The 25,035-nt window shown below is 39.4% G+C and overlaps 3 protein-coding genes across 6 annotated transcripts in view; all 3 read left to right on the plus strand.

Annotated features, from left to right (window-relative positions):
• LOC120551364 (zinc finger protein 385C-like) overlaps positions 1 to 9,827 on the plus strand; it is a 77,661-nt gene extending 67,834 nt beyond the window's left edge. For 3 of the 4 annotated variants that reach the window (XM_039788767.1, XM_039788768.1, XM_039788770.1), the window contains 5 exons: positions 1,742 to 1,925; positions 6,865 to 7,239; positions 7,319 to 7,521; positions 7,710 to 7,808; positions 8,341 to 9,827. In XM_039788767.1, the coding sequence (XP_039644701.1) occupies positions 1,742 to 1,925; positions 6,865 to 7,239; positions 7,319 to 7,521; positions 7,710 to 7,808; positions 8,341 to 8,571 (1,092 nt within the window). In that variant the 3' untranslated portion in view covers positions 8,572 to 9,827. The remainder of the gene's footprint in view (positions 1 to 1,741; positions 1,926 to 6,864; positions 7,240 to 7,318; positions 7,522 to 7,709; positions 7,809 to 8,340) is intronic. The other variant, XM_039788769.1, reaches the window with a different exon arrangement.
• Positions 9,828 to 11,160: 1,333 nt separating this feature from the next.
• Positions 11,161 to 19,562, plus strand: LOC120551552 (dnaJ homolog subfamily C member 7-like). The gene is made up of 14 exons (XM_039789036.1): positions 11,161 to 11,272; positions 14,077 to 14,165; positions 14,361 to 14,485; positions 14,618 to 14,731; positions 14,966 to 15,040; positions 15,403 to 15,521; positions 15,706 to 15,859; positions 16,170 to 16,334; positions 16,483 to 16,574; positions 16,666 to 16,739; positions 16,830 to 16,976; positions 17,071 to 17,226; positions 18,631 to 18,717; positions 18,845 to 19,562. The coding sequence occupies exons 1-14, from the start codon at positions 11,202 to 11,204 to the stop codon at positions 18,880 to 18,882; spliced, it is 1,506 nt and encodes a 501-aa protein (XP_039644970.1). The 5' UTR covers positions 11,161 to 11,201; the 3' UTR covers positions 18,883 to 19,562.
• Positions 19,563 to 20,584: 1,022 nt separating this feature from the next.
• The window catches only part of aclyb (ATP citrate lyase b), a 29,064-nt gene continuing 24,613 nt past the window's right edge, over positions 20,585 to 25,035 (plus strand). Inside the window, exon 1 of the mRNA XM_039789092.1 lies at positions 20,585 to 20,747. The gene's annotated coding sequence lies outside the window, so the exon portion shown is untranslated. The remainder of the gene's footprint in view (positions 20,748 to 25,035) is intronic.

Below are 25,035 nucleotides of genomic sequence, written 5' to 3' on the forward strand. Positions count from 1 at the left end.
AGGCAATAGTGTTGCAAATGTGTGCTTTAAAGGATGATGCTGGTTATGTTCGCATGAAAAGAACAAAACCGACAATGCCTTAGTCCGTCCAGCTTCCCTTCCTTGTCTGTGGTACTTAAGCCCATTCATTCCTATGTAAATATAAAAAATGTGTCACAAATACTACATATAGTTTGTCCTCACCTTCCGCTTTCTTGGTGTTGGCATTCTAAACTCCGGTCGATTTGGGAAACAAACTATTTGAGTAAAATTCTCATTGCACACTCGACAGCCATTTTAATTCCAGAGCTCGCCTCCATACGTGCACACATGTTCCACCAAAACAAGTTCCTTCCTGAGGCTATTTTGCAGCGGCACCGTACCTGCGTCCGGCGCTTAGAGCTGCCCAAGACAATTGTGATTGGTTTGAAGAAATGCCGAAAAACCAGAGCACGTTTTTCTCCTATGCTGCAATGTTGTGTGGACTAACCAGACCCTCCTCTGCAGCGCTGTGGAGGAAGGTCTGGCAATGCGAGACTAGGCTTTTTGCTCCTCAGACTATACTTGTTAGTAAGATCGATTCATTGTTGGCTTTTCATGGGATTTGTTGACAATAACAAAAATATAGAATATCACCAGACCTATCCTTTATGACTTCTGCTTGTTTTTTTAAAGATTATCTTTTGGGCTTTAATTGAAAGGACAGCTTGAAGACAAGAAAAGGGAGAGAGAGGGGGGACAACATGCAGCAAAGGGCCTTGGTTCGGACTAGAACCCCGGCTACTGTCTATATAGAGAGCACACTCTACTGGGTGAGCTAGAGGTCTTCCTGACTTCTGCTTGTTTTGTACACTTGATTCCATGTATAGTTTTCTCAAATTGATGAAGCTATTTGAACTTTCCACCTTCCAGGAGTAGGTTATAGGACTTTCTTACCGGAGAAAAATAGAGTATTGAATGCAATACAACATATTGACAAACAAAACAAATGAGAAACAAAACAATTAACAAAATGCTTTACTGTATTGCTGTTTGTTTACTAGAGCTAAGTAGAGCATATCAAATGTATAGATTTGCTGTGCTGTACGGAGATATTAATGTGTTTATGGATTACCAGATAAATGTGTTTTGCTTCAGTTGCTTTTCTTCACTGTTGGTGCACTTCTACTCGCTGGATCTTCCTCTGTAGAGCACATCTTGCTTTATCGAGAGCCATCCACAGCCATTTCGGGATCCCAAATCTGCATGCATCTGTTGTCGCACTGCCACAAACATGTTTTCTCTCACAGAGGAAGGCACAGGGGTCATTTTGTGCTACAAAATATCGGACATGGGCCATTTTGTGTCACAACGAATCTGTGGAAAGATGAGCCAGTGAGCTCAGAGGATCATGAGATGCCATGAGTCCAACTGATGCTCATTTGTGCACAACCGTGACAATGATGATGATCAAAATGGCAATGTGACTCTTCCTCTGAGTAAAATGCTTAATCACATAATTTTTCCCTAACTCCATGGAAGCATGTGAAGCCAAAGAGATGGAACAGATGGAAATAATACAGTTTACTGATTTCACGCAGCCCTTCATTAATTTAATCATGTCAGTGATTCTTTTAATTTACTGTACTCTGACTTAGTCCTCTGTGTGTGTGTGTGTGTGTGTGTGTGTGTGTGTGTGTGTGTGTGTGTGTGTGTGTGTGTGTGTGTGTGTGTGTGTGTGTGTGTGTGTGTGTGTGTGTGTGTGTGTGTGTGTGATGGTCAGACCCAAGCGGAAGCCCACTACAAAGGTCACAAACATGCTCGCAAGTTGAAGGCCTTGGAGACCCAGAGGAACCGGCAGAAGAACGGACACAGTCCATCCACAAGAGGAAAAGACGGAGAGCGAGGGAGGGGGGTGATAGGAGGAGGAACGGTGCCCACAGTCTCACATTTGAAAGACATAACAGGTAGAAATCTTTCTTTTTTTAAAGGCGCCCCTGTCTCTATCCTCTGAGTAATGAGTGGTAATTGGAGAGACGTAAGCACCAAGTCTTGGGTAGCTGCCACTCAGCTGGCTAATTACCAGTTATTACCTGCCCTGCTATCATTGGCTCTGTCAGATAGGTAATTATTTCCATCAAGCAAAGACAGGAAGCCTTCAAGCAACTGTGAAGGGATGCTATCCAAAGAGAGATTTAGTTGTGTTACTTTCTTTGAGTTTGATTTTGGTTGCAAATCAACAGTGGCTCAACACAACTCCCACGTACAGTTCCTTGTTCCTATTATGAAGTGTGTTGTCGCTTTGCTAATGGACATGTCAAAGGGAGTAGAAAATTATGGAAAAGAGCCCAGAAGTATGAGTTTTGTGTGCCTACATGTTTTTTATGTCAAAGTCAGGCTAAACAGCGATAGGTGAGGAGGCCTATGTAATGTCAGTCAAATACAATAGCACAGAAATGTAAGCAAATATCTCTCTTAATGCAAAATTACTTTTAAAGATTCACTTTAGTTTAGATGATGGAATTTACATGTTGGTAGTAAGTAATTCACTTACATGTGAGAAGTAGAGTTTTGAGTAATTCTTCCGTCAGTCAATAAAGGGAAATAAGCAGGCCTTTAGTCTACGAGGACTAGGAAGTAAGGCTGCCACTAATGGAGGAAAAAAATTGTGATGTCTTCAAATGTCCTGCAAATCCTCACAGCTGGAACCAGCAAATATTTGTCTTTTTATTTTTGATGAACACACCCAAATGATTAGTTTTTGCCAATTCAAATAATCAAGTAATAGTTTCAGCTCGAAAGATAAGCCAAGTTTAAAAATAGCTTTGCGAGTTACTTTGATGCCCAGCGCAGAGAGAAGAAGAGGTACAACAATAGTGCATTCCAAGTAGATGAGGCATCTTGAGGCCAGGTGTGGGTATTTGAAGTTATACTGAGAATAAATGTCTGAGGACCCAGCCCCTCGGGTCTGAAGTATAAACTGAGGGCCATCTCATGTATATTGCAGTTTATCAACCCCTTTGTGCGTGGTGTACTGCACAAAAATGAAGATGTGCTCGAATATGCCCTCACTTCCTTGCCTTCCCTGCTGTAATAATGTCAAAAAAACACTATAAAACCTGCCATGTGTAATTTTCTATTGTAGGTGTAAACTGCAATTTAGCTTATTAAAATCCCCCCAAAACTGCACACGAGTGCCCTTATTGGTAGCTCCTATCCTTGATCCTTTTCATATTCTTAATGTTATAGCTATTAGTTCTTCTATGGAAGTAAATCTGTTTCATCGGATTTTGAAATTAAAAGCCATTTGAATTTCTAGCACTAAATATTTATGCATTAAAATTATGTATGTGATTTTTTTTGCCTCTGAATTTTACTTTTCAAATTTTAACACTGAATTTTAAACATTACATTTTGCAGCTGAATTTGGCCTGTTGAATTTGAGGAAGTTGAAAATATATTAGTTGAAAATACATTTGTATACATTGTATTTTTCATCTGAATTTGGTATATTGAATTTTTTTTATGTTGAATCTTGGAATCTGAATTTATTAAATTAGAAAAATAAAGGTGAGAATTGTTGAAAATGTGAAGGGTAAAATTTAGAGGCAAAAAATAAGATACAGTGCCTTGCGAAAGTATTCGGCCCCCTTGAACTTTTCGTCCTTTTGCCACATTTCAGGCTTCAAACATAAAGATATAAAACTGTAATTTTTTGTGAAGAATCAACAACAAGTGGGACACAATCCTGAAGTGGAACGAAATTTATTGGATATTTCAAACTTTTTTAACAAATAAAAAACTGAAAAATTGGGCGTGCAAAATTATTCAGCCCCTTTACTTTCAATGCAGCAAACTCTCTCCAGAAGTTCAGTGAGGATTTCTTCAGATGTCCAATGTTGACCTAAATGACTAATGATGATAAATAGAATCCAGCTGTGTGTAATCAAGTCTCCGTATAAATAAGTACACCTGCTCTGTGATAGTCTCAGAGGTCAGTTTAAAGCGCAGAGAGCATCATGAAGAACAAGGAACACACCAGGCAGGTCCGAGATACTGTTGTGGAGAAGTTTAAAGCCGGATTTGGATACAAAAAGATTTCCCAAGCTTTAAACATCGCAAGGCGCACCGTACAATACGATAATATTGAAATGGAAGGAGTATCACACCACTGCAAATCTACGAAGACCCGGCCGTCCCTCTAAACTTTCAGCTCATACAAGGAGAAGACTGATAAGAGATGCAGCCAAGAGGCCCATGATCACTCTGGATGAACTGCAGAGATCTACAGCTGAGGTGGGAGACTCTGTCCATAGGACAACAATCAATTGTATACTGCACAAATCTGGCCTTTATGGAAGAGTGGCAAGAAGAAAGCCATTTCTTAAAGATATCCATAAAAGTTAGTGGTTTAAAGTTTGCCAAAAGCCACCTGGGAGACACACCAAACATGTGGAAGAAGGTGCTGTGGTCAGATGAAACCAAAATCGAACTTTTGGCAACAATGCAAAATGTTATGTTTGGCGTAAAAGCAACACAGCTCATCACCCTGAACACACCATCCCCACTGTCAAACATGGTGGTGGCAGCATCATGGTTTGGGCCTGCTTTTCTTCAGCAGGGACAGGGAAGATGGTTAAAATTGATGGGAAGATGGATGGAGCCAAATACAGGACCATTCTGGAAGAAAACCTGATGGAGTCTGCAAAAGACCTGAGACTGGGACGGAGATATGTCTTCCAACAAGACAATGATCCAAAACAAAGCAAAATCTACAATGGAATGGTTCACAAATAAACATATCCAGGTGTTAGAATGGCCAAGTCAAAGTCCAGACCTGAATCCAAGTAGAATCTGTGGAAAGAACTGAAAACTGCTGTTCACAAACGCTCTCCATCCAACCTCACTGAGCGCCGCGCTGTTTTGCAAGGAGGAATGGGCAAATATTTCAGTCTCTCGATGTGCAAAACTGATGGAGACATACCCTAAGCCGACTTACAGCTGTCATCGCAGCAGAAGGTTCGCGCTACAAAGTATTAACAGGGGCTGAATAATTTTTGCGCCCAAATTCTACCAGTTTTTATTTGTTAAAGTTTGAAATATCCAATAAATTTCGTTCCACTTCATGATTGTGTCCCACTTGTTGTTGATTCTTCACAAAAAAATACAGTTTTATATCTTTATGTTTGAAGCCTAAAATGTGGCAAAAGGTCGAAAAGTTCAAGGGGGCTGAATACTTTCGCAAGGCACTGTACATAATTTCAATGCATAAATATTCAGTGCTAGAAATTCAATGGCTTTTTAATTTCAAAGTCCAATGAAACAGATTTACTTCCATATTCTTCTGCAAAATTGCCTACACAAGAGATGCTCTAAGATTATCAACATTGCGTTTTTTTACTCACGCCGCTTCTCATTCTGCCTGACTAAAAAAATACCACCATCTTCCTTTCAATACTCTGGATAGCTTTCCTTTTCATGTTTGCTAATCCCCCTCCCATTTTCTTCCAGCACCTATCAATTTCCTTCAAACCACACAATGATTAGCCTGTTACATTCAGCGGTTGCCATGGTTTTTGATTGATGGTGAAAGAGGGAGCTGCAGCAGAGGGAGCGACAGTTGACAAAGAGAGAGAGGAAGATTGATTGAGATGGCAGAAAAAAAGAGGAAAAAGATACTAAAATCAAAGAGAGATGATGAGAGAATTAAGTAGGTGAGGAGAAGTAAAAGTGTAACAAGGTTATATTAAATAAATAGAAGAAAGAAAAAATGGCAGGTCGGCTGCACAAAAAGACTGATAAGAACAGGAAGGAACAAGGGGATTGCATCAGTCAAGAAGATATATTCATATACCTTGATCGTGTATAATTCATGTATTGTTGTGGTATTATAAAACCTCATGAGTGAATCTTCCTTGCTCATATTGCAGATGGCACATCCAGTGTTGGTAGCTAAACTGAACCAGTGCAATTCTTACATTTTCAATCCAACACAACTTTATTTATATCAGTACAGGCTATTGTATGCTGCAGCTCTCCATCCAGATGGACAGGTGTATTAATAATCACAAAGCTAAGAAAACAAACAATCAAATGATATAAGCTTCATGAGCAGTATATAAACATGTAATACATACATTATAACACTATAATGGAGTTGTAAGCACATATAAGTGTTGATTAATGTATTTTTCAACAACTAAAACTCTTCCTGTGGGCACTCATAAGTGGAGGCTGGTTTATGAACGGACAATGAATGACATTAAAGTAAAACACTTGTAATAATATAAAATATGTCTTCCTCTGAGAAGTTATAATTGTTGACAAATACTGTATATTATAACACAAACAAAAATAAACACATAGGTGTGTCTCTATATACTAATACAATTACATTATAGTGTGTCATAAACCATTTTGTAAATGTTTATGTACTTCTTTTTAATGCTAACTAGGGGGATGTGTAGTGTTACCAAAAAGCGTTCAGAAAATGATCATTTCTTGTCTGACTTCTCCAACTGGATACAATTGAAGTAGCTATAATAACTTATCATTGTTATTATGTACCAATCTAAATTAATGTAACATTCACATTAACAAATGTTTACCCTTATCCGGATTAAATACCAAGACAAGGGCGGGTAGCTCACCTGGTAGAGCAGGCGGCCATATATAGAGGTTCACTCATCAACGCCGCAGCCGCAGGCTCAACTACGACCTGCAGCCCTTTGCTGCATGTCATTCCCCCTCTCTCTCTCCCTCTCCTTTCATGTCTAAGCTGTCCTATAAAAAAAAGGCCTAAAATGCCCAACAAATAAATAAAAATACCAAGACAAATATTATATTGCTATACCAAGTGTAAATGGGCTCAGAGTGCAACTTCTATGTTTATTTATCTGTCCACAGGCCCAAGTACTTCTTCCCAACCTGCACAGCAGCAACCAGAAAGCAGCCAGGAATGCTCGCTGGCACACACTCTGTCCTCACAGCCTTCATCCACAGACTCCTCCTCACTCCGCTCTCCTCAGCTGTCCCCACTAATCTCCCCTGGCTCTCAGCTTTCCGATCTACCTTCAGACAGTCCAACCGTGGAAGGGTGCAGCCCGGCCACCGGTTCAGCCCCACACTCTGACCCTCAGGGGAGCTCCACGGGAGGTGAGGAGAAGGAGGTGGTGAAGGTGGAAGAGGCTAAAGAGGCCAAGAGCAACAAAAAACCTCTTCAATGTCCTACGTGCAAAGTGACGGTCAATTCCAGCTCACAGTTGGAGGCTCACTGTAGTGGTATGTTGTACAATACTACTGATATTATGTTAGTTAGTTTAGGATTCTGATATTCCTCCTCTGTATTTGGCTGAATCAGGCTCAAAGCACAAACAGATGATTGATGGTCACAACAGCAGCCAGTCACAACGCAGGGTCAAGATGACATCATCGACCAGGCCAACCAGCCGAATTAAGCAGCGAATGAGCAGCAAGACCAGAGCGGTTATGGGTGTATCTAGCCAGCCCTTTCACTGTGAAATGTGTCGGGTGTCCGTCAACTCAGAGACACAGCTGAAGCAGGTATGTGGGTTTATCCTGATATAATAAATGTGACTGACTTTACTCGTGTATAAACCCCTGACCACAGTATAAAAACAAAAAAATATGGAATCCCTAACCTTTGTGTTCTCAAGGAAAACTACCCAGTTTGTTGGCTCTTTGGTTTGTTAAGAGCTTTAAACTTACTTTATATTGTTGTCCCCTTTTAGCACATGAGCAGCAGGAGACACAAAGAGCGTTTGGCTGGGAAGCCTGTCAAGGCCAAGTTCACCCCCTATAATAAACTACAGCCCAGTGCTATCTTAGCGGTGGGTTGTCTCTCACACACACACACACACACACACACACACACACGGAGGGGGGAGAGAGTATGCAAGTATGCTATGGCTGGTGGTTGATACAAATAATATATATATATATATATATATATATATATATATATATATATATATATATATATATATATATATATAAATTACTACTACCACCACTTTGATCCAGACTGAAATATCCTAATTTTTGACATTCTTGGTTCTCAGATGTTTAATCCTAATGACTTTGGTGATCTTCTGACTTTTTATCTAGCACCATCATCAGGCCAACATTTTAATTTGTCCTATACATTGGTTTATGACCAAATCTAAATGCCTGCAAAACTAGTGACATTCCTATGTAACTTAGCTGTACTTTACATTTAGTGCTAATTAGCAAATTCAAGTAGCATGCTGATTTCATAATTTAGCTCAAAGCACCACTGTGTCTAAGTACTGCTTCACAGAGCTGCTAGCTTGGCTTTAGACTCTCGTTTAGAATAAATATGTCTCTTGTCTTTGGTTTCAGACTAAACTGGCCCTGCACAAGCAGCTATCTAAGGCCCTGCCGGCAGGGTTCCTGACCAGCCCCCTCAATCAAGCTGCCTTGTGCTCCATGGCGTCTGGACCCTTGGCACTACGGCTGCCACCGGGTCCCACAGCCTTCATCCATGGTCCCCTGATCAGCCCCACACTCTTCAGGCCTGCCCCAGGACCTCTGAGGGCTACACATGCTCCTATTATCTTCTCTCCTTACTAGCAATGAGCCAGGCAAGGCTGGAGGACTTACAGTAGAGTGGACATAAACTAGCCAAAGCTGGACTAGCAGAAAAGTTTAGCTTGGTCAGTAAGGACAAAGCACGGGACCCCCTGAAGGACATTAGGACACTATGCAGCGACCACGATGGCAGCATATAAACATGTCAAGTTTGGCAGTTTCAAGTCGTAACAACAGTATGCACAATCCCCTGGTGTACTGTAGATTGAGATTTCAGTGCTGACTGACCAGTGTCTTCACCCCTTTAAAAATGGAAGGACCATCGCTCAGCTGTTTCCCCTCAACAAACTGTTGAGTGCATGTTACCCGGGTCTGGACCCCTCTGGAAGCCATAATGACAAGCATCTTTTAGTTTTATTTAAAGACAATGATATAATACACTAGGGTGTGTAAATGTTACTAAGTGTTTGTTGCCAAAATGCTTTCAATTTCAGATCTTTCTAGTTGTACTCTGGGAGAATAAGTACAATACTTCATTCCTGCTTCAGTCTTTATAACCAAGATCAAGAAAGTCCAGATTGTGTTAATCTCCCATGAAAGTGGCTATTTTCATATATAACCACCCTCCACCAATGAAAAGACAAAGGAGACCTATAACTTTGGATTGCTAAGGATAGTTTATCTCATCAAATGTATATCTTTGCAGCCGTTGTCTTATGTGGATGAATTTTCGTTAAATAATTTATTTAAGATAAATACATACATTCATTTTTTTCTCTGTGTATGTGTTTCTCTCTTGCTCTCTGTGTTATGAAGTGACAATCAACCACCATCCTGATATGATGCCAAGAATACTCGTCATATGGAGACAGACTACAGCTAATGCATACAGTGTGATAGTTTCATTTAAAGTTATAAAATTGAAAACTTGTGTTGATAAATAAGTCATGATTAAGCAACATCTTGATGCTGTTTGTGGAAGATGAAGAGACAGGCTGATGTGTGCTGTTCCCCGAAATTATATATCATGATTTATCCACAAGTATTTAAATGTATTTGACGTCTTCATTACATTTTTTTATATAGCTTAATAAAAAAAAACTTTCTTTCACTTTAGAAAACCACTCCCACCTGATAGTGCTGAATCATCCTAAGCAATATGTATTTTTGAAGTGTCACCTGGTAAAAGTAATGACTAACTGTAACTGTGCATCAATTGCAATAATGTAAATGATTATGTGCTGAAAATGTCAATTCTGTATTCTATATGAACATATAAATAGTACTGTTTTTACAAAGTTGTGGTAGTTTCTTCATATGCAAATATACGTTTTTTTTAGCTTTCATTACGGAGAATATAGACCTACTTTATGTATGAATATAGTTATCGACAAGAACACTTAAAGGTCCTTGATCAAGGCACACAGTCAGTAATAACTTGTATCGTCAGTTTGGCACCGTTCTTATTTCAGATCACTATGCAGATCAAGATAGGTGTGCTTGGACTACACCCAACTTCGAACTCGGTTTTAATTTTGATCTCAACAACACACCACCTGTAAAGATTTGTGACCTCCTGTGCCATTGCTCAGATCACTTGCATCTTTAAACTCCATAACAGACAACTCTGACAGGCAGACATAAACACCATGCAAAGTACTTAAAACCTCTTCTGTGGTAGTTCCTACTGCAGTAGCCGTCTCCAGGACCACATTTTGCCATGATGACACACAAGCACGCACACAGAGTCACAAGGTGAAAAACAATACCAGCATTGCTGTTGTGGCTGGTAACAAAGTTATTGTTGATGTATCCCCCCATACTTTATGATACTCTAGTGCCCTCTAGTGGTATTTTGCACATAATAGATAGGATAACCATAGCAAGGAAGATGTCAGTGCTATTTCCTGCAATATACATTTGTATCTATCTAACAAACAGCAAATTGTGAAAAGGATTAGTTACCATCAACATCTAAATCTCTTTATGATTGATACACTAACCCAAGTTAAAATCATGTTTAGTCACTTTTGGATAGATAATGTTTTTTGCATCTCTACAAAGACCATTGTGATATACTGCCTTCTTTGACTGATGTTCAATTGTAGCATATTTGTAGGAGGAGATTAACTTTAAATAAAAACAGATTTAATGTTTTTTTTTTAACCAAAAACATGCTGAGGATTTAGAAGTGTTTTTTTCAGCTCTTGATATGGAGAATGTCTAATATACACAAATAGCCACAGCATGTCCAACTGTTCATTTGTGAATCATCCAGTAAATCCTTGTGATATGAGCCTGATCATTAGTTGATTGAAAAATTATTACAAGTAGAAGCTTATGGGGTAATTTAAAATGTAGTTAAATGTTTCAAAGACTCAGGCGAGGTTTGAAGCTGGTTAAAACTGCAGTACATTTCTGTTTTTTGTTTTTTTTATTCATTTTTTGTAACATTTATTTTCAAAAGCTAGCTAATGTATGTACGTTTTGAAGCCAGAAAATGATGCATCCCACACAAGTCCTGCTTTGAGAAAGTTATATTAAAACATGTAATATTTTGATGCAACGTTTACTTTTTTTTCATCTATGTTTCTCAAGCACTCAAAAAAAGAGGAAGAAAAAAAAAGTCCCCGGAAATGACGTTGGTTCGTGTTCGTTCTTTCTAGAAAAAAATGGCAGCTGTTGACATCGACGTGCCGGTGGACACAGAACCTCAAATCCACAATCCAGAGGACATGGATCGGTAAATATATATATAATTGTCCGCTGTGTTTTGTTGTGCTGCGTGTATAATATGAAAATAACCGGGGATTCACTGACTGAACTCAACCGTCGTTAGCTGACAAGGCTCGGGAACAACAGCGCTATCAGCCCGGAGACAAGCTAACCAGGCTAACGTTATCTATCCGTCCGGGGAAACGGAACATTTAGCTAAATCTTAGATTTGATTAGCTAGTAGGTGTTGGCGTTATCATAGTTTCGACAGTTCAAATTAGATCACAATTTGTGGATTTTTGCTTTGCTTCGCAACTTATTCGTCAAGAAAACCTAACGTTAGCTAAGATAATTAGCGTGTCTTGGCACATGCTCCCCAGCTAACGTTACAGCTATATTGTATTTTGAGATTTTTTGGGTCAATAGACCTGCTTGTACGGAGACAATTACGGAGAATAAAGCATCACTACAGTCTGTTTCTGGACCGTAAGGTATCAGTCCGTTTTCGAGAAAGTTCCACAAGAGGCTCAAACCATCACCATCAGGGTTACCGTAATTACCTAAGTTAACTTTCAAAACTTAGCTACCGAAACATTTTAAACAGTCTCAATTATTTTAATATTCAGGGTTGTGATGCGACAGTCTTCAATAGTTAAAGGTCCCATGTTATGCTCATTTTCAGGGTCATACTTGTATTTTGGTTTTCTTCTATAACATGTTTACATGCTTTAATGTAAAAAAAAACAACACATTTTTGATTGGTCAACGTTTACCGTCTTCCACATCTGCACCGTAATTGCAGCCGGGGAATGACTGTGATGGCACTGTAGTGGCACTTTCTACCTATATAATAAAAAATAAAACAAAAAAATATATAGTGTGTGTTGTGATATCACAACTGTACAGAAGTCCTTACAGATTGTTTAAAAGCACAGTTTCTTAATAAGGGCTGTGTGCATTTATCTGTGGATTGAGCGTTTTAATACTGTAGAAGTATTTATATAACACCTCGACCTGCTTTATAATAAAATAATCAAAAACATAATGGAAGTCTCACTTTTTACAATATGTGACCTTTTAAAGCAAACCAAAAGTGTACCTCTCTGGTAGGCAATCATCCTTGAGACTGAGAATTAAATGCAAAATGTAACATTACTGTCAATGTGATCTGTGCAAAATTTGAAGCAACACATGTTCTAATAAAAGAGTGTTAAATGTTAACATGTATAAAATGTTAACATGTATAATGTGTTTACAAAACAATTTCTAATGAATATTAGGTAGCATTTACTGGGCTTAGAATATGCCACATATGAAAGATAAAATATAGGAATCAGTACATTGTGTGAGTGATTTTTCCAGTTGTTTGAGATTGTAATAATACAAATTACCATAATAAGTAAATTGGCAATGTCTCAAACTGTTAGTGCTATATTTGCAGATAGCAATAGCAATATGTTCTACTGTTAATTTAGTTATTTAAAAGATTTGCATTGCTGCAACTTTTGTACAAAACAAAATGCTGCTGTTCCCATATAAAGGAAAGATAAGCAATAGAACATTGTTGTACAGTGTTCTAGTCATCTTAAGCTAAAACACACTTGTCTTCTAATTCCTGTGCCAGCATGCTATTCAGAATTATGACAATGTTATGCATTAAAATTATGTTATTGTCTCAAACAAAGTTTATACACACTAAGGGTGAATGTGCTTGTTATCTGCCATGGCAGAAGCATGTGAAAACGAACAAGTCATGCTAAGAAATCTGTGCTTCTTCCCATTTCTTGGCCTTTTTTAAGACTAACCGCTGAATTCGATTTATCAGAATGGATTTTTCAAAACAAAACAAAATCTGCACCCAACCTTAGTTAAAGTTTTTTTTTGGCTGATTGAACACACTCACTGTTATGTCACTGACTGTGTTGCGGCCTAAATAGCAACACTTTTAAATGCTTCATCCCACAGTGAGCAGCACAGCATTTTTTTCTGTATGTGAATCAGTGTTGATTTGCCCTTTAACATTTGGCACTTTTTGAAAGGTCTGCAGCAGGTGAATTTCACTGCTATGTTTAGTACTACAGCTATCAGGACTGTACAGTATGTGCTATGCGCTGCTGTCCCAGTTCCAGGTGTAACACACCACACTCCAGTCCTTTCAGGCTCTGCCTCATTTGCAAGAAATTCTCTTAAGGATACAAATGAGTATGAGCAAACCATTTGTTCATAAAAAGTGGTCCGTTCGTTTTGATTGGTGGACGTTTTTAAAGGATTACAGCAGCTACAGATGATAGATCTTTTTCACTCCTTTTTCAAAGCCCATACGTTATTGATTGCTGTCGGTGTGTAAAGACCATATAAAAAAATATATTAAAAAGTGTACATACTGTATTTTGGAAAATATTAACAACCATGCCTTTAATTGGTTGTAGGGCTAAACAATTTTGAAAATATATCTCATTGCAATTATTTCAACTAATATTGTAATATGAATCACAATTTTGGAGGGAATGATCATTTTTGCATCATTAATGTCATTTTGAATTGAAAAATACATTAAAATGATCATCCTTTTTTCAAGGATCTGTACCAAACAAAGATTTTTCCTTAGGTCTGTAGTAGGGCTGCACTGTAAATCAAACTTGCGTAATAAAGACATTGTGAAGATACTCTGGGATTTTTATTTAGTTAGTTGAAAGAGATTATCAGTAGAAAACTGCACTTTTTTATGGTGCCTTTTGTCTCCAGTTTAATTTCAATAAAATTCAAAACAGTTTGTTTTATACTGTATCAGCTAGTTACTGTCTGTCTGGTTTCTGTTTTTTCTCTTTGCAGTCAGGCTGAAGGCTTCAAAGAGCAAGGAAATGCATTCTACAGCAAGAAAGAATACTCTGAGGCTTTCAACTATTATACTAAAGCCATAGGTGACCACCAACTTCTCTTAACCCATTGACCAATCTTTGTTTATACTGTCCTGTTGTATAATGCTGATGATTTCCTCTTGTCTCACATCTACTTTAAGACTTGACTTCTGCCATTTGTATGGACATAGAGTATATTTATCTGTAATTTGTACCCGCATCTCAGTTTGTGAAATTTTTTTCTTCTTTCATCTCAAGATGTAAGCCCCAAAAATGCCAGTTATTATGGCAACAGGGCAGCCACCCTCATGATGCTCTGTCGCTTTCGAGAGGCCCTAGAAGATTCCCAGCAGGCTGTGCGGCTGGATGACTGTTTCATGAAGGTCGGTTTGAACATCCTCTACATTCTCAGCTTTGCCCGCCACTAATTGTCTCAAAACCCCTTGCTGCACTTGCAGAATAGAGAGTAACATGTACAGTTGTTTACACAGTCTTGTGCCCCTCCTGTCCCACAGGGTCATCTACGTGAGGGCAAGTGCCACCTGTTGTTGGGAAATGCCATGGCGGCCAATCGCTGCTTTCAAAAGGTTTTGGAGCTTGAGCCCAGCAACAAAGAGGCCGAGCAGGAGGTGGGGATCACCTGAACTTTTCGCATTTTATTTCATGTAATTACAGTATAGGAAAGCATTGAATTGAATTGCGTACTAATCACAGTCTTGGAGCTAAAGGCTGAATAATGCAATTCAAACCCATCTGTTAACATTCTAAAGAAAGATTGATTGATTGGTTGATTGATTGATTGATTGATTGATTGATTGATTGATTGATTGATTGATTGATTGGTGATTGTTGTCATATTTTAGAATAAGACTGCAGGGACTCTACTGGAGTACGAACGAATGGCAGATTTTGGCTTTGAGAAGCGGGATTTCAGAAAGGTATTTACACCCATTTTCTTTTTTCACCTTTTTCCAAGTTATTTCTATGGTCAGTCAGCTGGAAAATATAAGAGAGCGAGAGATTTCCTCAACTAATCAAAATATGATATCAACTAATCAAAATGATGACAGAAAAATCTGTCAAATTGTCTAATTTTAATTTTGGTGCTTATTACACACACACACACATACATTTTGTCTCTCGAAATTGTTAAGTTACACTGAACAGCGTTTTTTTTTTTTTACATTGAATAATAATAAAACAAATATTTAGGTTTTTCAAAGCTCCAAATATCTGCATTTCTTGCATGAATGAATGACATGAATAGTGTAACAGGTGAATTGGCCCTGTTCTGATCCAGGTGGTGTACTGCATGGACCGGGCCTTAGCTGTGGCTTCTGCCTGCCACCGCTTCAAAATCCTCAAGGCCGAGTGTCTGGCTCTGCTGGGACGCTATCCTGAAGCCCAGTCTGTAGCGAGGTAGGAACAACTGGTGTTAGCTTCATGGTGTATGATTGTTTTGTTACAGTTATGCAAATCTCTCTTGGCTTCATATAAGATTTTAATATGAGTACAGGGTCTGCTTTAGTCGCTTTCCAATAAGAAGGATGGAATTGATTTACAGATTCTCCACAGCAGATGAAAACAAAACTTTCTTTTACAGCGATATCCTGCGAATGGATTCCACGAACGCAGACGCACTCTACGTCCGAGGCCTGTGTCTCTACTACGAGGACTGCATCGATAAAGCTGTACAATTCTTCGTCCAGGCTCTGCGCATGGCACCTGACCACGAAAAGGCCCGGCTAGCCTGCAGGGTAAGATTGTCATTTTTTTATGTCAACACTGATGTATACACAAAATGCGTTTTCGTGAGGCAAAACACTGAATGTAATCAGAACTTTTGTTTGTTTAAAGGACAACTCCACAGGGCACCTTTTTTTAAAAAGGCTAACACAAATCTGTTCCTACAGCTCACATACATGACAAGGCAGCTCAACACAGTAAATCCACGGTTCGAGACATGCTGAAATACAGAGAACATCTTTTACATGGCTTACGTGTCACTTCAAGTGTGAGTAAATTGTTGTAGGAGGAACATAATGACTTGTTCTCTTTCTAAATCAGAATGCCAAAGCCTTAAAAGCCAAGAAAGAGGAGGGCAATCAGGCATTTAAGAACTGCAACTATGAAGCCGCCTACCAGCTGTATACCGAGGCACTGACGATAGACCCCAACAACATCAAGACCAATGCTAAACTCTACTGCAACAGAGCCACGGCAGGAGCAAAGGTGAAAGGCAACAAATCAGCAAACTACTAGTCACGGACATTTGATCAATAATGCTGTCTGGTTATTTGTTTAAAAGTAGCAACCTTGCATAGTGCTTGGGCTCTTCTTACTCATTCATTCATACATTTACTTATTTCCTCATCAACAGCTGAAGAAACTTAATCAAGCCATTGATGACTGCACCAGCGCAATCAAACTAGATGACACTTACATCAAGGCCTACTTAAGAAGAGCTCAGTGGTATGATACACATTCAATAGGAGTAAATTTTTCCTCATGTGTGTGTGTTCCGCATTGTGCAGTTTTTGAGTGACTTTGTGTAACCCCATAGTTACATGAACACGGAGCAGTATGAAGAGGCCGTACGAGACTATGAAAAAGTTTACCAGACAGAAAAAACATCAGGTAAGCTGGCGTCTTTCTACATCTTTACCCGTCTTAACTGATGCACTAGCTGGTCAGGTTTTCACACACTCACACATTGTATCCCTCTAGATCACAAACATCTGCTGAAGACAGCACAGCTGGAGCTGAAGAAGAGCAAAAGGAAAGATTACTACAAGGTGTTGGGGGTCAGCAAGAACGCCACCGAGGACGAGATCAAAAAAGCCTATCGCAAACGGGCCCTTATGCACCACCCAGGTAGACCTTTTGGTCTTTGCACAGACATGCAGGTTACCAACTTTGATTACGTTTGATGATGTTTTAAAATCTTAATTGTATCATCTTCTTGCAGACCGCCACAGTGCGGCAACTCCAGAGGTGCAGAAGGAGGAGGAAAAGAAATTCAAGGAGGTGGGCGAGGCCTTCACTGTGCTCTCTGACCCAAAGAAGAAGATGCGCTACGATAGTGGACACGACCTGGAAGATGAGGGCTCCTGTGATGGTGGAGGTGACTGCTTTTAGTCTTTTCTTTTCTTTGGCTAGATTTACATTCCGCCTGTAGGTCATTGGTGGGATGAAAGAGAACATATCTTTTTTTTTTTTTTTTTTTTAAATATTACTTATTTTAAAGGAATACATTTCAAACTAAAAAAAGCACTTGAGAGTGCAGACCTCTGCTAAGGCATGCCCTATCACACAATGTTAATGCGGTGTGAATCTTCCCAGTCTGGAACATTGTTCTGATTATTCCAGCACCACAATAATATCTATCTATCTATCTAATAGGTCTTTCTATCTATCTCGTTTTGTTAATGAAAGATAATTCATCTATCCGCCCTGTGATTCAAATCCGCTCCAAAACTTAATGGGTTCTTGCTTGGCCCATGCTACATCCTTCCAGCAAGTTTAATGAAAATCGGGCCAGAAGTTTTTCCGTAATACTCCTGACAAACAATCCAACAAACAAACAAATGGGCAAACATAGCCTGCTTGGCGGATGTAAACATGGTGATATGCTTCTCTAGAGAGTTAACTATTAGGTGTTTTTAAAGATGACAAAGACCCTTAGTTGATAGACCTTGTTCACAGCAGCTGTTCAGCTGTTCAGAATTCCGTCTATCTTCCAAAATGTAACGCTTGTATCCAAACTAATTGTGCTTGAAGCTGCAGGCCATCCAATTATAACGACCTCATCCACATTGTTGCAATCATTTAGATATTGAGCCATTACACTGAAAATATTTTAGATAACAGGAGCCCATGATGTACTGTAGCCATCCTAACAACACACTACCTGAACGCCTTTTTCTAGTCTCCCATTTCACTCTCCACAATGCTGTCTTGGGACAATTAGTCACATCGTGAGATTGATAACAGTTAGCTAGCTAGCCTGTTTATGTTTCTTGTAATGTTAGCCTTAGTTATTTATTTCTTACCTTAATTTTGGTGTCTGCGTTTCAAAGCCATCTCCCGCGGTGACGTTTTTGGTGGAGCTGGTCGTTGATAGTTGTAAAAGTTGACTCGGAAGAAAGCGAACGTTTTGACAACAAACTACATCAACACAACAGTATGTGGAGTTAAACTGGACGGGCCCAATAACCTCTGAATAGTTCTACTTGTTGTTAAATTGCAATGTGAGCGGCAGCCAACGTATTATGTCAGCAGGAATAAATCTAAATCTCCAGTAACTACAAAAGGATATATTCAATTGCAACCAAAACGGATTCACAGATTATTCACAATACATATGTACACGTAATATCATAACATGCATCATAGCTTTTTCAATTTATTTTGTATCCTTAAATTAGAAGTTTTGGTGGATATTCTAACTTTTCGCTCCATTTGTTCTTCCTGAACCTCATCATCACCAGCTAATCCCGCTATATTTTTGCCTTTGCTTTTTCTTTAGATTTTGATGCAAACAACATCTTCAGGGCCTTCTTTGGTGGCCATGGTGGAGGAGGAGGAGGAGGATATAGTTTTGATTCCAGTCCAGGTATGTTTTTTTTTTTTCTTCTTCTTTTTTTCCAGTTTGGACAAACACTAGTTTATTGAATCATGGAAAAATCTATCAGAGAAAGTGCATCATATTAACTAACTTTTGTTTGTGTGTTTTTTCCAAGACTCTGGACCTGGAAATTTCTTTTTCCAATTTGGCTAAAGTAAAGGAGCATGTTGGAAAATGCAGCCCCGCAGTGGACAAAATTAAAATGGACCCACAGTCATCTCCTGATGCTCATACTCCTGAGTGTCTTGCAAAATCTCCCCACTCTTATTCAAGAGGTTTCTCATTATTACATTCACTTCTAAATTTACTCCTCGCATTGATGCTAACAAACAGTGGGATGGATAATTCAGAGACTTAAGTTAAGAATTATCATTGTAAATAAAAAAAGGTTCTTAAGAAGTCTTATTTAAGAGGTTTGGATCAGCTGATCAGAGCATGTCGCTGTTGCCAAAATCAAAATGATATTAAATAAAATCTTGTAACACTGCCTCAACCTTCATAAAGGTGATCAGTAGGAAGAAATACATTGGAAGTGTAAGCATCATGGTTGATTAGTTTTAGAAGACATAACATGGCTTACGTTTTTTAAGGTTCTCCTGGGATAGCATGTCTCTATAGAGTGTCAATGTACTGTGGAAGTTCAATGTCAAAACTGACCTCAGGACAGCCTGTTTAGGACGCCAGTCTCTTGGGAGCGTTTGTTCAGGTTTTATTGGCTCACTTGTCAGATATAGAATAGACGTGCAGGGTATTTTGTTTTTTATCCATGCTGCATTGTATATTTGATTGGAATGTAAAGCGGTTTGTGTCCATAAATCTTTTTTTCTTCAGTCTTCCCTTGGTCTATTTATATTTATTGTACTGCATATTCTAACCTGTATACAGCAGAATGCAAGTGTTCGTCTTCCTTCTTTTTTAAGAGACTCATTTGTAAATGTTTAACACATCATCTTTGCTCTCAGATTGTGCAAAGTATATTTTTTCCTGAAACAGGCTAAAATCAGCACACTTACACCTAGAGATTTTCTTCTCTTGAAAGCACCAACCAAACATCTGTCCCACTGTCCCATTCAAATTTAAGTGGTGCCTTACCTGAATTAACAAATCAGTAAGTACATCAAAAGCTGCAGAGCAAGTCGTTTACGTTTTTATGGTCTTTCACAGGACCTTTGTCATATTTGGCCATTGAATGAAATTGAGTTTTTGCAAGTTAATTCTTCATCCTCGAACACAAAACACTTTTTATGTCATCGTCAATCTCACCTACAGTAGCTGTTATCCAGCCATACTTGTCACGCACGTTCTGTCAGTACAGCCCTTTCCCTACTTGTTCTACCTGTTTTAAAGGGCCACTGATAGTAGGTTGGACGCTTCTATTAATTGTTCTTTCACTGAACTATGTATCATTTTGTAAAACTTTTCACAGTATTATCGACATGCTTTTTTTTAATGCGAAAAATAAAGGCTCGTCTTTTACTGTAATGTTGGACTTATTTGAAATTTATTTGTGAAATACTCTGATTTTTATTTTTTATTTTATTTTTTTTATTCACACGTCATCGTATCATTAAAGCACAATTTCAGAAGGTAGGCTACAATGATCTTATGTAGTCCGTGTGAAATGGGGAACCCCAAATGAGCTACTAAAAGCTTTTCGGATGGGGCCCTAAACACACACACAACAGAAAATATACAGACACTTAAAAACTCAAATATGATCAAATATTTCCCCCAGATTCCATTAGTGAGTGAGTACATTCATTACTCAAGTACTCATTTAAAGTTGTGGGTGTGACTGACATCACCGCGTGACCAAGTTTAAACCAATCAGGCGCTGGCATCGTCGTGCAATCGCTCGTCAGATTATGGTGCGACAGGCAGGACGAGAGTGAGGGGGCAACTGGCAGCAGCAGTAGACTCCTGTACAAGAACAAGTAACGTTAGTGACTCTTTAGTTGTGTCGTTTTGACCGGGGAACGATTCCTGTACTTCGAGGAGGTGCTACTTTCATTGACAAGGTAACCATTTACGCTGAGTTCTTTTTAAACGCCAACGTAGCTTCTCCTTAACGTTACCGGTTAACGTTAGCAAGCGACAGCAGTATGAGGCTAACGTTACAGCAGTTAGCCAGTCAGTCAGGTGTGAGATTGTCTGCTAAAACTTCCGTCATCCTGCCAGAGACAGACAATATAACACGGTTTCCTACTTAGTTTGCCTTAAAATAGATTTAACGGACTCATCAGTCGCCGGTGGAGAAAAACAGAGCTCATATTAATCACAAACGCAGGCTAAACCTTTATAGCATGTTCCTGAAGCTTGTGTTTTCCTTTTTATATATCACTCCGTAGGTTTGTCTACGCTTAGCTATTACATTGTCTATCTTGTTTCCTTGCAAGTAACTTGTTCCTCATTCTCGCACGGCGAGCCAAGCTAAAGTTATCGAACTTGCTTGGCTAGCTAGTGAACAGTTTGTGAAGTGGGTGTGGTAGCTGGTAAAAGAGCTTTATTCAGTTGTGTTGGCCTGACTCGCATGGTGTGGCACGGAAGTTTGCACGGGAAAAGTGATGCTAGAGCGCTGTCAGGCTCATCAAACAGCAGCTGTGTCTGAAGCAGTACCCCCTTTCGGGCCCCTCTGATGCTGCCGCCTCCAAATCCAGTTTCCTCCATCTCTGGAGCCTATACAGTGACACATATTTCACGGCTAGATAGCTTTAAACAATGGACTGTACCCGTGGATTATGGCCGGCTAAATACTGGGACATCTGGCTCTGAAAGCATGACAGGATAGCATTGCTAAGCTAAATCCTAGCCAGACTCCCCCTGGCTAGATCATCACAGACATCATGCAGACTGTCTTTCTGTGTTGAAGTGCAGCAGCTGATGCAGAAGCTGCTACCATAAAGCCCAGCTGGTAATTCAGAAGCTGACATAAAACCACCATGAAATGTTATCAGATGTACAAAGGCAAAGGAGATAGGATGCGTGCTTTTCAATGATCACTGCTTATCTCTTGTTTCTAGTAAAGGTACTTCATGGACCTGTGTTTGGGCTTTTCCACACACTGCTTCATAAGATTTAACCTCAGGCACTTGGCTAAAGGAAATCTGTAAATGCATGGGTGTAAGTATCTGAATCAGCATGGGCAGGTCTGACAACATGCAGTGGTGTTAATAACAGTAATGTCAAGACAACAGTAGAACATGTGCTCATCTTATCCTTCACTTTCTCTCCTCAAATACACATAGTGTTCTATCCGTTGTATAATTCCTAAATATGTCAAATGGCAAGTCTTGATAGCTTTTTTTTAATGTGAAACTATCTATTTGGATGAAAATGTATAGTAGTAAGAGGGGATCTTATTGTCTGTCATTGTGGATCACATTTTGCTGTGGTCACTGGCTAAACTTCATTGCTACAGTGTGAACATGCCTCTGAATTTGGCTTCAGTGTCCTTTTTTGGCTTGATGTCTCATGAAAGTGATAATAGTATTTCAAGATGACTGTAGTTTGTTTATTTTTCAGTGGCTGTTTCCATGTTGCCTATTTTTTTGTCTGATCAACAGTTCAAACTCCAAAGATTTTCAATTTACAGTGATATGAAACAGAAAATATTTACATTTGAGAAGCTGGAAGCAGAAGATTGGAAAATGACTGAAACAATTAGGCTAACCAATATTTTCAGATTATTTTTTCTGGTGATTGACTAATCATTTGAGCTCTAGTTTTGTTTTTGCTCTGAGTACTAACTGGAATTTTGTCTTTTTCTGTTTTCCCCTTTATTTCTGATATCCACATGTTAGACAAAGGCTGGTTTAATTGAAGGAATTGGACTAATCACTTTGAATATTTACCTTCTCTATTATGAAAGTATATGATTCAACAATACTAAGGAGGTACAGAAAAAAAATTCTGTGTGGATCTCAGGCTTTTTAGGATTGGAACAAAGAGTAATTGAGCAGTCATCCATCACATACAAGAACCTTAAAACTCAGCAGTGTTTATGTTTGCTGTAAATCGGTATGGAAACACATTATGACTCACCAGTGGTAAATCACAACTGAGAATCACCTGTGATAAATTGTCTGTGCCCATGTGACATGAATTAGCCAACAAATAATGACTTCCGTTTGACTGTCCAGGGCTCCAGACTAACTTTTTTCACTAGGATCAAAGTGGCCCCGAACTGAAAATTTTAGGGGCACAACCAGAAAATGTAGGGGCACACACTGTAAATCAACATGCTAACCAAATATTCACATTTCTACTAATTTCCACTAATAAATACTTTGATAATAGATGCAGAAATTACAATGTGCTGTTTCAAATTCAGTGTCACTTTTGAAGATGCAACATAGAAGGTAAACTGACAGCCCCATCGCTGTCATGACAGTAAAAAAAAATATATATTTTGTTTATTATTGTATTTTCCTCATTTTATTTTCACCATGACTGTTTTTAATTGCTATTTAATGTTTCATGTAAAGCACTTTGAATTGCCTTGATGCTGAAAGGTGCTGTAGAAATAAAGTTGCCTTGCCTTACAACCTCAGCCTGTCAGTCAGTCACCAGGGCATAGAAACCACCGTTGTGCCTGGCTGCCATGCTGGCTGCTCGGTCCGTGTACAAGTTTTGAAAATGTTTTCGCTTCATTATTATTATTATTATTAGACTATGATGGTTGTCTTGTTGTGTAGACTCATTTTTGATGAATGAGAGCAGTCAGCGCTAATCTCCTGTGACCACTTCATAATAAAAGTCAACTTGTGTTTCGCCACAAGTCCCTGCTGAGCACACCACCTCCGCACACTCCTCTCAGAAAACCCCCGTATCGTTCCAAACTGTGAACCCAACGCAGCTGCTATATCACCACAAGACATCCCATTCTTTCGGTTTTCTAATATAAAACTAGCATATTCGTCTAAAAACATTTTTATGTCCGTATCATTCTAACTGTCCATGGTCTCATTGATGTCCAAATGATTTCCGGGTATGCAGCCGCTTACTACCTACGTTATCGCTTCCGGTCCGCGAAAAAAATGAATGAGGAATAAGATTTATACACACAATTTAATTTCCGAGTTCCATCTACAAACACATCAAAGAAAATCGGATAACGAGATAGTTTTTCGTTTTCCGTTTTTTAATATCAAAACAAAAAACGGATAATGGGTTGTTTTCCGTTTTTTGTTTTCCTATTTACTAATGGTAATTGGGAAACTGGCCGTTTTTCGTTTTTGTTTTTTTCCTTTCAAAACGAAAATCCGTTGGCCGCCAAGTACACGAACCCTGCTCGTCTCCGAGGAACGGTACAGATCCACTTTTGCGACACGACTGTCGGGTGGTGTCGCGATGTCATATAGCCATGGTTGATGCTCCACGCCCCTAACCAGCAGCTGATTGAACGAACGCGTGACGTGGGTGTGTCTACTCGAGAATGTGTCATGGCGGCTCGTTGAGAATACGATCTCGTATTTTACAAAAATAGTTAACCGAAATGTGTTTCTGAAAACATCGGCCAGCTTTTTGACGCGCAGCATTTTTTCAAATGTAGCGCCGCCTTCCCGGAATGCTTTGCAGGAGCGTTGAAGTCGCTTGACGTCACCCATAGGAATAGAGCGGGGCGCGACGCGACAGAAGCGTCGCACGGACAAGTGGATCTGCACCGTTACGGTACAGATCCAATTTTGCGACACGACTGTCGGGTGGTGTTGCGACGTCATATAGCCATGGTTGATGCTCCACGCCCCTAACCAGCAGCTGATTGAACGAACGCGTGACGTGGGTGTGTCTACTCGAGAATTTCAACAGAGTGTCATGGCGGCTCGTTGAGAATACAATCTCGTATTTTACAAAAATAGTTCACCGAAATGTGTTTCTGAAAACATTTTAAGCGAGAAATAGGCCATGCAGTTGCTGAATATGTCTTCATTTCAGATCAACAAAGGTCAGTTTGAAAGATTTTCGTCTACTTCTACTGGATAGTCGCGTCGCGTTCAACGCGATTCATTTGCATAAAGCTGGGCATCGGCAAGCTTTTTGACGCGCAGCATTTTTTCAAATGTAGCGCTGCCTTCCCGGAATGCTTTGCAGGAGCGTTGAAGTCGCTTGACGTCACCCATAGGAATAGAGCGGGGCGCGACGCGACAGAAGCGTCGCACGGACAAGTGGATCTGCACCGTCAACAGCACCGCGACCGCTTTCGGCTCGCGATTAATATCATATCGCAGCAAACGCTGTCTACGTGAAGTTATGAAAAACTGTAACCTCACTTGAAACCACTTTAAAGGCATTTCCGTGACTCACTCT

The sequence above is a fragment of the Perca fluviatilis genome, chromosome 21 (assembly GCF_010015445.1).
Source record: "Perca fluviatilis chromosome 21, GENO_Pfluv_1.0, whole genome shotgun sequence".
Taxonomy (NCBI): Eukaryota; Metazoa; Chordata; class Actinopteri; order Perciformes; family Percidae; genus Perca; species Perca fluviatilis.